At 42.6% G+C, this 13263-nt stretch overlaps 1 protein-coding gene across 4 annotated transcripts in view; it reads right to left on the bottom strand.

Annotated features, from left to right (window-relative positions):
- The window catches only part of SPTBN2 (spectrin beta, non-erythrocytic 2), a 158252-nt gene that overhangs the window by 4980 nt on the left and 140009 nt on the right, over positions 1–13263 (bottom strand). For all 4 annotated transcript variants that reach the window (XM_069965239.1, XM_069965241.1, XM_069965238.1 and 1 more), the window contains 17 exons: positions 12704–12794; positions 11367–11513; positions 10845–11108; positions 10366–10590; positions 10188–10277; positions 9329–9607; positions 8527–8657; positions 5540–5744; positions 5063–5437; positions 4560–4804; positions 4129–4267; positions 3398–3482; positions 3112–3308; positions 2763–2923; positions 2333–2399; positions 474–521; positions 43–272 (listed from right to left, as the gene is read on the bottom strand). In XM_069965239.1, the coding sequence (XP_069821340.1) occupies positions 43–272; positions 474–521; positions 2333–2399; positions 2763–2923; positions 3112–3308; positions 3398–3482; positions 4129–4267; positions 4560–4804; positions 5063–5437; positions 5540–5744; positions 8527–8657; positions 9329–9607; positions 10188–10277; positions 10366–10590; positions 10845–11108; positions 11367–11513; positions 12704–12794 (2979 nt within the window). The remainder of the gene's footprint in view (positions 1–42; positions 273–473; positions 522–2332; positions 2400–2762; positions 2924–3111; positions 3309–3397; positions 3483–4128; positions 4268–4559; positions 4805–5062; positions 5438–5539; positions 5745–8526; positions 8658–9328; positions 9608–10187; positions 10278–10365; positions 10591–10844; positions 11109–11366; positions 11514–12703; positions 12795–13263) is intronic.

Below are 13263 nucleotides of genomic sequence, written 5' to 3'. Positions count from 1 at the left end.
TTTCACACCTAATGCTACAGCTGCCATAGATGCATTTCTTACCTGTTAGCTGCTTTCTTGGACTGAGACTCCATTTCCTGTTTGCGGTGCAGGAATCCTTCCATCTGCTCCGAAGCTAAAGGTTCAGGGATGCTGATCGGTAAAGTGGCGGTCTGAAGATTTATAGGTGAGAATGTTGGCCGTGACTGGAACAGTGGTGAGGGGGGCGGACTTCCGTCTTTTGGAATTACGTCTGCTTTTGCTCCATTAGCAGCCTCTGATGTATCGTACCCCTATAGGAAGTAGAAAGATATATTCTGCTTCAGTAAAGGAGACACTATGGACAGTTTATGGCAATGCACAAGTTACATCATTGAAAATTACAACCTCTCCTGCAAAAAAACAAACAGTATCTGGATATATGTGCCATATGAAACACTTAATAGAAAGTTGTGTTTAAAAAACAAAACAAAAAAAAAAAACTCAACACTTGCCTGATGTTCAGAGAAACTGTCATCTATCCGCCTGGTATCAGTCGATGGCTGTCAAAAATAAATAAATGTACTCCATTGAACTTTTATTTTAGGGTAATTTAATCTAAATAAATCATTTAATTACCCCTTAACAACCAGGGTGTACATTTACGCCCCTGCAGGCTGGGCCTTCATGCAAAAGGTTGTAAATTTACGCCCGTCGGGGAGCCACGCTATGAAACGGGCTTAGGAGCGGAGCTCGCTTTATGGCAGGTGAGGACCGGTTGCAATCAGCAGCCGGGCCCCCACTGTTAATGACGGCCAGCCGCAATCTCGCCCGTCATTAACCCCTTAAACGCCATGTTTAAGTGTAAGTGACAGGAAAATTAAAAAAAATAAAAAAGAGTTATCAATACATCTGATTTACAGAAATAAGGTACAAATAAAAGATTGGCGCAAAAAAATGACAGCCCCGTAGGTGAAAAAATAAAAGTGTTATAAGAGTCACAATAGGGCCACTTTAAATATACCCATTTGCAAAAAAATAAGTTTTACTGTTAATAAAAACTGTAAAACATTAGAAAAGCTATGTAAACATGCATATTGCTGTATTCAGACTGACCTATAGAACATAAAATGTCAGTTTTACCGTAAAGTACATTACGTAAACCCCCCAGAATTTGCGGAATTGCATATCCCCCCACCCCCCAATTTCACCCCATAAATGATATTTTGGGGGTTCTGTCATTCATTTTATGGTAGATTAAAAGGCGCCATTACAAAGTACAACTGTTCCTGAAAAAAAGAAGCCCTCACTTGGCCCTGAAGTTAGGGTTCTTGGAAGGCGAGAAGGAAAAAACTGAGACGCAAAACTGAAAATTGGCCCAGTCCTTAAGACCATCTTTCTTACGTTCCTCCTCGACGCCATTCCCGTGCAGTGTTAATGCAATCCTGTGTTCTAATGATTATCAGTGGAGCGGGACAGCTGGGGAAAGGTCAGATTAGCGCTTTGGAAGCGGGGCAGTGCTTCAAATGGCCTTACCAGATTTAGGATTACATTAAAACTCCACAGGAACGGCCCCATGTGCAATTAGGAGTAAACAGGAAAGATTAATCTAACTTGCTTACAGTTCCCCTTTCGGCTCCAGCGCTGGTGTCCTCGGTCCTCCTCTCTTGTCCTCTGCCACATCCTGGTCCAGAGAGCGGACTTGGGACATGAAGTTCCAAGCCTGCTCAAACACAGAGCACACAGAGGCATGACACAGCTACAGACACTGACTGGTTGAGTGGGCCTGACCAGGAAGCGGCTGGGGACCAGACAGGAGGATAGTGGACACCATGGTTTACGCTGAGAGGTAAGTGAATGTTTTTTTTTTCACCCACCCCCTCCCCGGCAGTTTTTGAAAAAAAAAAAAAAAAAAAAAAAAAAAAAAAAAAAAGTCCCTTCCTGGAATTCTCCTTTAAAAGGGAAACAAACTCTAACCTGTTCATCACCGCAGAGCACCAAATGAATATTCCAACAGATGGAGCAGTTCGGTGCTAAGAGGTAGTCCCAACCCCAGTGCACCAAAACGTCTCATTTGCATATCGAATAAAGTAAAGACTTCCCAAAAACAGCCCTGAGGATGATGATAAGAAAATGACCTTCATCCTCGGTGCACTCAGGTCAGTCTTCTCACCTACTGTCAGTTTCTGTTTAGTTAGTGTAAACATTTCAATATCTCAACTCCATTTATGATAATGTGATATTTCTCTGCTTGTAGTCAATTGGAAACAGGAGAATTAAGATGCTGAAGTGACAGAGTTATATAGTAGATGGAGAGGACTTCATGGTCTCACACTAGACCTTCAATAAGTTAAATGAGGGTATATACACGTACCTGCGGAGAATCAGAGTCTGTATACAGCCCATTGACTGACGCCTGTTCAGTCTGCAAGTTTTGTAACCTAGATTAAAGAAGCACATGATAGTAGAAGGCTTTTATTTTGAGAATATAGTTTAAATTGATATTTATTAAAAGGAATGTATTGCATCAATTATTACAAGTTCCTCCTTGATATCCCATCCTTTTGATCCTCTTACAATAAAAGATTAATACAAGAGGAACATAAAAAGAGTAAGGTGACAGGTATTAGACCCATATGCTATGTAACTCATGCATGGACGTACAAAGGATCCATGTTTTTCTTCCTTTTGTTATATAGTTAGGATTACAAGCCATCAGCTTCTAATGATATGGCTGCTGTGTAATGTCTCATGTAGCTGGTGACAAGTGATACTTATAAAGATAGAAGTAGTAGGGATCTAACCTTTCTTGCAGAACATTGGCAGGAATTGAATGGTCATCTAATGTCTGATGATTCTGTTCTTGTAAAAGCTCTTCTTTTTTCGGCTCAGGTGGAGGTGGAGTTGGAGGTCTGCGCTTCCTCTCCTCTTCTTCCCTTCTCCTTCTCATCTCATTCTCTTCCAACTACCAATAAAACAAGAAGGAAAACTGATCACACCATATATTATTGGGATTTAGAATTCTCTTTTGTTCATTCACTTTGCATTTTGGGAACTGATAAAACAAGATGGAGATCCCCCAGATGGTTTCTGTATACCTCACAGCTGACCCAGATATCCCTTTAATACATTAACCTGTCCATTCTGCCTTACCGTTGTTAGCTTTTCCAAAAGCGAGAATCTTTCATCCCACGTGGATACAGATTTCTGGAAAGCCTCATGCCTCTTGATCAGGTTCTCCACCTCGTCTACATTGGTTCCCAACTCCGCCGACCGGACAATAGGTTCCTGACTGGAAAGCCATGCGTCTGCAACATTTGCATCTCTTCCAAACATCAGCACCTCTAGTACTGAATAGACAAAATAATAAGTTGTTTTAGTGTGCTGGGTGGATTGTGACTGGATAGCTTCCAGAGCTGGAGACTGAATTAACACTTACCTATTTGTAACCATTCCATTTTATCTTTCCATTTGTTTTCGGTCTCTTGCCGCCTTTCTTGAAGCTGTTCTAATTTCTCAGAGATCTGGAGGCAACACAGAAAAAAAAAAAAAAAAACAGAATGTAATGAGACACGGAATCTAATATTTACTGAACACACAAAGATAATCTTCCAACCTTAAAGAGGACCTGTCACCCCCGGTGCCAGGCTCCCGACCCCCGCTAGAGCCCCTCATACTTACTTGATCGCGCTGCTGAGATGAGTCCGACGCTCATAGAGAATGAATGTAGCGTTGGACTCACCATTCATTCTCTATGAGCACCGGACTCATCTCAGCAGCGCGCGCCGGGCTTGATCAAGTAAGTATGAGGGGCTCTAGCGGGGGGTCGGGAGCCTGTCACCCCGGCACCGGGGGTGACAGGTCCTCTTTAAATAGACACGGTTACTTTAAAAAGGAAAACAAAAAATCAATCACCTGTTGTAGAGACTGCTAGAACCTACATGTACTCTCCCAACCCTGTGCAACGTGTGACTCCATATATATCTATTTAGTCTCTCTATCAATCTCCCTCTCTCTATTTATATCTATCTAACTATCCATCCGTCCATCAATAATGGTTCCCTGGAGAGACTAATAACACTATAAACAGATTACAAGAACCTGAAGTACCTTGATCTTTTCTAAATCCAGTAACTGTATGTAATGTAACCATGTACAGGTGGTAGCTACCTTGTCTGACGCATAGTGATTCTTCTCTAGCAGAGAGTTTCCAAGGTCTATGCAGGTAGTAAAGCTGTCCGCCCGGGCATCCACCTCTGCTTTAATGCTTAGATGATTCTTAATGACTAAATCGGCTGAAGATACGTCCCTGTTGAAGAGAAGATTAAATATCAAAGTGTCACTAGTGTAATTTTTAATTATTTTTTTTTGCAGAAAATAACAGTACAGGCAACTTTAAGAAACTTTGTAGTTGGGTTTATTAGCCAAAAAAATGCATTTATATCATGAAAAAGCAGTTTGAAGCTCTCCCCCATCTTCATGGTTTTCTATGGAGAGGGGAGGGGTGGAGGGAGATGAGGCACCAAAACACTTTGACACTTTAAGGATGCTGCTGAATCTAGAAAAAAATCCAAAATGATAACCGTAAATCACAGCCTTACCGTGGTTTTTCTTGAGCATCAATCTGAAGGTTGATATCATCCATCCATAACATGAGATCTCTAACCATCCTGAAAAAGCGGAATTTCTCTACGGTGTCAAAAAGCAGCTGTCGGCGTGCACTGCTCGCATCCTGCAGCTCGCCCCAGGCCTCAGTTACAGCCTGTTCATGCCTGTGGATGTCCGCAGCCTTTTCCCCGGCGTACGCTTTCTGGAGCCGAGCAGCATCCTCCTGAACTTGCTTCACCTTAAAAGTACGAAAACCACAAATTTAGATCAAATTACTAAGATCTTACTTCAACATTTGCCCATGATTAAATATTTTTTTTCTATTAAAAATATCTCGTATATGACATGATCAATAGAATAAAAGACGACTTGTGGGCATGAACTCAATGTACTACAACGCCTACAGAGATTATTACTTTTAATCACCACCACAATCATAACTATCTGCTTTAGGGAATATATACATGTAAATGATAAAACCTTAGCAATGACTTACTTGTGCGCTAAGGGCTTGTATGTCATGTTCATACGTAGTGTGCATGCGCTGCATGGCCTCTGCCGTGTTGAGATCCCTTCCAGTCTCTTCTGGTATCTGCTTCTGTTTGTCCTTTATCTGGCCCAAAGTTTCTCTGGCATCCTGGTAGAAGCGGTGAAGCTCATAGGAGGCCGCCAACATCTGGCTACGTGTATCGATCATTTCCAGAAGGTCGGCCCAGGCTTCATTCAGCCCATCCTTCCATTCAGCCACTGTGGCGTTTTCAGAATGTCCGGAGGAAATAAGATCATCGGCCATAAGGTTGACAGCGTCCACGCGTTCCTGTCCGATGTTACTTGTATCACGAGAGAATTCACGGAATTTATCTCTTAGCATCTAGTTGAGGGAACAGTATTATACAATAAAATTAATCTTAAGCAATGTTATTCAAGCAAAACCTAAAATATGAGCTTGAATAGTGTACATGGATGTACATACCGTTACATGCTCATAATCCTGTCCCAACTCATGAGAAGCGGCCACAACTTCACGCTCAGAGATCCAGTGCTCCAAGTCTTCCACATCTCTCTTAAGTTGACAGAGTCTCTGGTGTTCTTGCAGCTTCCCTCTTCTCTCCTCTGCCAGGTCCTTCAGACTAGCGTATAGCTTGTCAACCTGCCCCTGGCGCAAGGTGATCCGATCACTAATAATAAAAGGATATAAAATTACTATAAATGGGCACTGTCAGGTTATAAAAGAGATATTAAAAGTTTAGATAGTCAGGTCTGGGAATTTTAGGTGTCAGTTGTGACATAAGGCCTGTAGCAGTGTTTGGCTAAGCTTTTCTTTTTCTGTAAGGGCCTTATTCCACAGTAACGATAATCGGCCCCATTTGGCCCGATTCGGCCGATTATCGTTCGGTGGAATAGAGAGAACGATCAGCCGATGATCGTGTCATCGGCTGATCGTTCATTTAGGGCCAGACCTAAAATCATCGTTCCTCCACCGCGCATCGCTACAGTTGAATAGCGGTGCGCGGCGGGGCTAACGACGATTTGACAAGCAGAAGCATCATACATTACCTGCAGGTCGTCTTCTCCGCTCGGTCTTTGTCCCCGGGTCCCGCGCGCTCTATCTTCAGAATGGCCTGTCAGCTGACAGGCCATTCTGAAGATAGAGCGCGCGGGACCCGGGGACGAAGACAGAGCGGAGAAGACGACCTGCAGGTAATGTATGATGCTGCAAGGGCATCGGTAACAATCATCGGGCCATGGAATAGGCCCAGTAAACGAGCGGTGACCTAGCAGATCGGCGCTCGTTTACATCGTTGATCGGGCCCTCCTCGGCCCGTGGAATAGGATTCTAAGTCTATGGAGCCAGTCATCTGCAGCAAGGAGGCGAGAGGTGCTTATCCAAGTCCTTTCCACAGTTCAGGGAGGTAGCCATAAAAGGTGAAATATATACAGGATATGAGAAGTCTACTACACAGGGGTCACAGCTTTGCCCATATTATCTTTGTCTTGGTCCTGGATGTCCCTGGTTGAAGACTACATTACCCCAGGATAGGTATAAGGAGGACATAGCTTAACAGGGACACCAAGGGACTTTCTAGGGTGATTGTCCATATTGTACTTTATCTGTAGGGATACCTCTTGGAGAAACAACTAGAGAGCGGTCTCGGCATATTATAAACTACTTCAGAATGCATTATTCTGGATGTTTGGAGCCCAATATGAACCGTACTCTCAGTCAGAGTGACTACTATACTGAACTACTGAAATAATAAATGGCAAATGAGGAGTAAAACACACTAAACAGTTAAGGAAAGAAAGGCAGTAAAGGAAGTATTTATGTAATAAACTGGAACACCTTTGTTTTTCCATTATATATTAGGGCAATATGGCCATAGAGGGTTAGCTGGTGTTAACGCTCCATCAGTCAGATTGGACTGTAGCTCTCCCTCTATGGGATTCCATTACAATGAACGTTGCACAAAAAAAACTAATTATTTTTAAGTAGGCCAAACCGTGTCCCATATACAGAGTAATCATTCCAACTTATAAAGAAGGCTGAAGTAAAAAAAAAAAACAGGACATGAAACACGTTCACCTTCGCTACCTGATTCATGTTACCAATCAGAAGTACAAGAACATATAAGAAGCTGTACCAGGAATCAGGAGGAGTCTTTGGTCAGGCCAGTGGGATATGCCCTGTCCTTATACAGTTCATAGGCCATATTATATGTGTGAGCCATCTAGGATCAAGTACAGTGAGAGGCCAAGTACTTATTTTAAATATGCACCCTATTGTTGATTCAAGTATCCCTGTAACTTTAAAGAAAACTTGAACTGTCCACAAAACATGTCAAAAGTTTTGATCGATCGGCCTTTAAGCTAGAACGGCCGATTCTGTGCCCGGAAAGGAGTCCGTCCCATTGAGTTACAGTCAGTGGCAGAGAGCTGGGGGAGAACACTCTTATCGTTCACTTCTCCTGGCTGGTTCTACCACTTGGTCAGGGACTTCACAACTTCTGATGTGTCTCTACAACATGCAAACAGTTCCTTTTTTAAGTGACAATGCTCATTTAAGTGTCACTTGAAGTTACAGCTTCGGCACTACAGGTGCATAAAAGAAGTGGAACTATATGAGGTTAACAGGTGTATATCTTTTATGGCTATCTTGGTGATGTCCCCTTTAAATGTAGTTCAACAATCTTATAACAGTATATGAAAAAAGAATAATAGGGAGCGACATCTGAGAAGCGCCAGCAAGGTGTGAAGCAGCTGTCACATCCGTGACTTCTAAGTGTTTAGAGTTCCCACCATCCGCGAGCCGAGCCGAGCTGATGGCTTTTACGTTTTGAAGGAAAAAAAGACAAGATTTTAAGGGGCGAGCGCGCCCCCTATTTTTCTTTTTTCATACATGCTCAAGTGTGAAAACAGACCAAAGGTCAACCAAAACGTTGACGGAAAAGGAAAAAAAAAAAAAAAAAAAAAAAAAAGTGTTAAGAACAGATCCTCTCCGTGCATATTAACAATGCACATCCAATAATGTATATGTTTTATGATGCGTTTACACAGACAGATTAATCTGACAGATTTTTTAAGCCAAAGCCAGGAACAGACTATAAACAGGGAACGGGTCATAAAAGAAAGACAGATTTCTCCTCTTTTCAAATCCATTCCTGGCTTTGGCTTCCAGAATCTGTCAGATAAATCTGCCCGTGTAAAAACCTGAATTATAAATACCAGATTCCCTAAATTTAACACAATGATACATCTAACAAGAATCTTACTGCCGTCTTTTATATTAGATTCTTAATTGGAAAAAAAAAACAAAAAAAAAACTGAAGAAATATCTTTCAATGACTTCTTGTTTATGTATTTGCATTGACACACCTATATTATTGCTGGATAGGCCTAATGATGTAACAGCATGGATAGATAGATAGATAGATAGATAGTATAACAGAGCTCAAGGTTTACCTCTCCGGGTGACCTCTGGACACCATCTCTCTACTGGAGTTGGCTAGCTGGTGAATGGTTTCAGCATAATCATCCAGAGCCTGCTCCATAACCAAATGCTTCTTCAGCATTGCCTGAGCACCAATCTCATCCTGTAAAATCAGAGTAAAGATAGTGAGGGCAGGAGCCATAATATAACATACAATGGTTAATGCCACATAAGTATTGTGCCAAGTGGTGGTTACTATAAAAAAAAAATGGAAATGCTGCCCATGTGGTTTAACCTGGCTCCTTTCAGGTGTGATCTAGTCACACAGGGAAAGAACAGGTAACGCTAGTCTGTAGGAGCCTTGACGATTGGTTGCCAAAAGCCTATGAACAAAACGTGTATTGTTTGAGGCATTGAGTGGCAGGCCCACACCTGACAGACAGGGAAGCTATGGTGTGACTAGATTTGTACTGTTGATGTGAATTGCTTAATCTGGATAGGAGGCAAATAAAACAGGATGAAGCCAGTTTAAGCAAAAAGCCTGATTAGTGGACTGAAATAATTGACGCACGGAACTGTTTAACCCAGTAATGGCCCGTGCGAGCCAATTCCACCTGAAAACGTTACGCATAGTGATGACCGAATCGCCAGCATGCTCGGGTCTATCCAAACCTGAACATCTGGCATTTGGTTACCATTGGCTGCAGAAGAGGGATGCAGCTCTAGGGAGTCCTGGATCGTTGCATTCAACTTCTGCAGCCACCAGTAATGAAATGCCACACAGTCGGGTTCGGCCTCGCTCATCTCTAGTCGCACTACCTATAGGTAACCCACCTTGGCCTTCTCTTCTGACATCATGTGCAGCTCTTGTTCTCCCATCCATGCTTCAGCCTCTGCGGCATCCGCATAAAACTGTTGTGCGGCATGGGATTCCTCTAGACGGGCGTGCCGCTTTGCTGCTTCTGTTGTCAACTCTTCCCATGTGCTTCTCAGCAAGTCCAGCCTCTCCCCTATCTCCTGAGCGTCTAGCGCACTGTTCTTCACCATAGATTTCCCTCTTTCTAAAATATCGTCAATCCGTGGCTGATGTCCTTGAATCTCCTTCTGCAGCGTCTGTGGGACAAAAAAAAAAAAAAATTATTATATCATAGAACATAAATAAAAGGGACGTTTTTAATCAATCTTGGTCATGTGCCATGCAGGGGAAAGAAAACGATAGGCTGCAGTGCCAATCTATTACTGCCGTCCCTTTGTAGGGTCAGTGGCACCATGCATAACTATGTGTGCTTCGGTCTCAGCCCACATCGGGGAATCGGACAGTCTCAGCGGCCTCCCCAAGTCCGGTGACTTCCTTAAAGCAGCCCTATTAGGCTAAGGCTTGTGCACAGAACTCCCTGTGCTCAGTGACCTTTATAGAGGTCACTGTACAAGGAGGAGGTGTGGACTAAACTTTATTCTGAGACTTTTTATGATGTTTTAATTACACCCTGCAAAGCAATGAAGCTAAAACCTCGATAGAAACAAAGGGAAGTTAATGCTTTACATCCTTAGAATGTGTGACCTCCATGTAATGACAGTACGGTTATCAAAGAAACACTGTAATAGCTTTGTTAGTTATTGATTGAGTAGTGCATATACAACATGGTGGAAAAACCTATTTAATATGTAACCATTTGCCCAGTGTGAAGCTAACCTGGTTTTTCTTTATAAGTAGCTGTACAGACGGCAGATCCTTTCCATGCTCTGTAGATACGGCCATGGGCTTCCTCTCTTTCACCCAGAGCTGAGAGAAAACAAACAGTTGATGTTCGTTATGTTCAAATATGAGAACGGTGTTAAAAGAGTTCAGTGTAGTTTGTGGTATTCCTTACTATTTCATCTTCCAGATCTCGATTAAACTGGTGTCCCTCCTTTGAGGCCAGCAACAGCTTCCTCCGCTCGTCGAGTGGGCCGCGTAATTCGGAGAACTTGGTGGCCACCGTCATGTTCTTTGAGTCTACCTCTACAACGTTGGCATCTTCCTGGCCGAGTGCCTGGGCCTGGCTTTGGATAGCCTCCAGCTCTTTTTCCCTGACTTCCATTTGGTTCTCCAACATCTGAAAACACAGTAAAGAGAAAGGTGAAATGTCGCCCATTCGTAGTCTAGTAAGCACATCAAAACACTCTAGAAGGATTTAGCGGTGAAAAACATCAATTACCACATGTGCACAACACAAACATGGTTAGGCTTCCTGCAAGAGTTGTGGGCAGATGGGTCACTGTTCATTGCATCGAGTTTTCAAACAGTAATCCAAAGGGGTACTCAGATAAAAAAAAGAAAAAGTATATTACACTTAAAGCAATCCCATACCTGTTGTTTCTTTAATAGTATGTTCACACTGGTGAGATCTTTGCCATAGTCATCAGATTGAAGCTGGCCTTCTAGATTTTGCAGCCAGCCTTCTAATGCAGAGCAGCTTTGTGTGAACAGCTCCGCTCGGTTGGCATCGAACAGACACTGGGCTTTGCTTTGGGTGGTGGATTCCAGGTCGTCCCATTGAGCGTGTAGGGAATCCAGTTTCTCTCGCACGACCGACTCAAGTTCTGGTTTTTCGGCAATAAGCTGCTGTCCTTCCTATAATGAATTATGAGAACGCAAACTCAGGAATCAGAGTCAATGAGAAAATTGTACATAGTGGAGAAGAGAGTCTATGGGTTGCCCCCATCTCACACACAGTGGTAAGAACCAGCCATCAACCATGCACTTCTCCCCACTTATTCTGACACTCAGACCCCACCTAGCAAAACTCAAGGATGGCTTAATTTTACTGCTTTATAAAATACAGACATACAGTAGTCTCCTTAGGTTTTGGACATGTTCACTTTCATTTACCTTGTCTAATTTGTCCAGCCAGTCTTTATTTGATGCCAATTCAGCCATAAACGCTTGATGCTTCTGCCACTTGCTGTGAAGGTTACGAGCTTCATCATATGAGACATCTTGGGCTGTCAACATTTTTTCATTAATCCACAAATTCAGCTGTAAGGAAGGTTACAATATTTTATTCTATAACATTGCCATGCATAACGCTTAGTATTAGACCCTACCTTTAAAATGAATCTCCCCCTTTATAATCAGGTCACCTTAGGTCCATAATTCTATTACATTTTATTTCTTAATATACATTTTCAGTGGTCAGAATTGTTCTGCATACTGTATTAATACAGCGCTACCCCTGTACTCAACTACAATCCATTGTGGAAGGTTAGTTGAGTATCCAACTGTTTTTTCCCCCAAAGGCAGTGATGTAAATGTGTTAACTTGGTTCCAGCATCCTCTAATAGTAATCAATGTACCTGTAGGTTTCAATGAAAAAAATTTACAAATTTAAATCACTACAGTACAGTGATATACATTACACACAAGGACCATTACACCATTTCTTTAGTGCAGGTGCATGGCATCAGCAGGAGGAGCCACCAGTACAGTAGAAAGCAACACAGAGCAGTACAGCCACACGGCACCTGCACAGTGTCAGTATAACTGTGTGCAGTCTGTGGTGTGTTGTAGTATGGCCTAACAGAAGACCAGGTGCCAAACAAGTGGATGAGAACAGAGCAAGTGCTTGAATTCTGAACAATGTACCGATCTAAGCGCAAAGGGTAGATGCACACGCTGTGAAATCCACTACGACACTCTGTACTGTCATGGCCTATGGCTCTGCATTCTCGCAGCAGATTTTCATTCCGCTGCGATGATGTAGCCACAGGCTACTTAACCCATCAGCTGCCGGGCTTTAAACAAGCCAATTCATTACCTGCCCGCCCTCCCAGGTCACTGATGTCCCACTCAGTCACTCATTGGCAGCAGCAGGACAGCGCACTGATTGGCTGAGCAAGACGTCAGTGGTCCGGGACCTAGAGAAGCAGGCGGGAGCGCGGGGGGAAATATATTAGCTTGTTTAAAGCCCAGCAGCTGATGGGTTAAGTAAGCTGTAGCTACATTCTTGCAGCGGAATGAAAATCTGTTACGAGAATGCAGAACCATGGGCCATGACAATACAGTGTCGCAGCGAATACTTTGTGTGTGGATCTACCCTAAAACTGTAGGATATTGTTATAGTTTTAAGTGCAATGAATATAGAGCTCTGTATGAGGAAAATAAAAAATGATATGATATGCAAAGAGGACATTCACTTATTTATTTATTTATTTAGAAGAGCTGTGTACCTCTTGACAGTCCTGAAGGAAATGTTGCAGATCACGATTGTCCTTCAACCGAGACAGAACATCATTAGCGGCTGCTCTGTTCTTCTTGTGCCTATGGGAAAAAATGTATAACGAAATAGAAAAAAAGTATAGCATAAAAATTAGGTAAGGAACAGAGATGAGTGAATCTCGAGCATGTTTGGGTTCGTCCGAACATGAACTCTTTGCATTTGAATACCAGTCGCTGCAGAAGTTGGATGCAGCCCTAAGGTGGCCTGGAAAACATGGATACAGCCATAAGCTATAGCCTGTACACATGTTTTCTAGGACTCCCTATGGCTGCAGCCACTGCTAATCAAATGCCGAGTTTGGGACTAAACAGAGTATGCTCAAGGTTCACTCATTTATTTATTTTTTTTTAATTATTTATTTTTCAAATTTTTCCATTATACATCATAAGCAAGTACAATTGCAACTTAAGTTATACATTACAATACCAAGGTTCACTCATTTCTAGTAAGGAATTATCTGCCACCTCTCAAACAGGTCCAGCATCAACTACAGATAGATGGGTATTGACA

This window comes from Dendropsophus ebraccatus, chromosome 4 (assembly GCF_027789765.1).
Source record: "Dendropsophus ebraccatus isolate aDenEbr1 chromosome 4, aDenEbr1.pat, whole genome shotgun sequence".
NCBI lineage: Eukaryota > Metazoa > Chordata > Amphibia > Anura > Hylidae > Dendropsophus > Dendropsophus ebraccatus.
The sequence above is the reverse complement of the archived record's forward strand: the minus strand, read 5'-3'. Positions and strand labels throughout refer to the sequence as shown.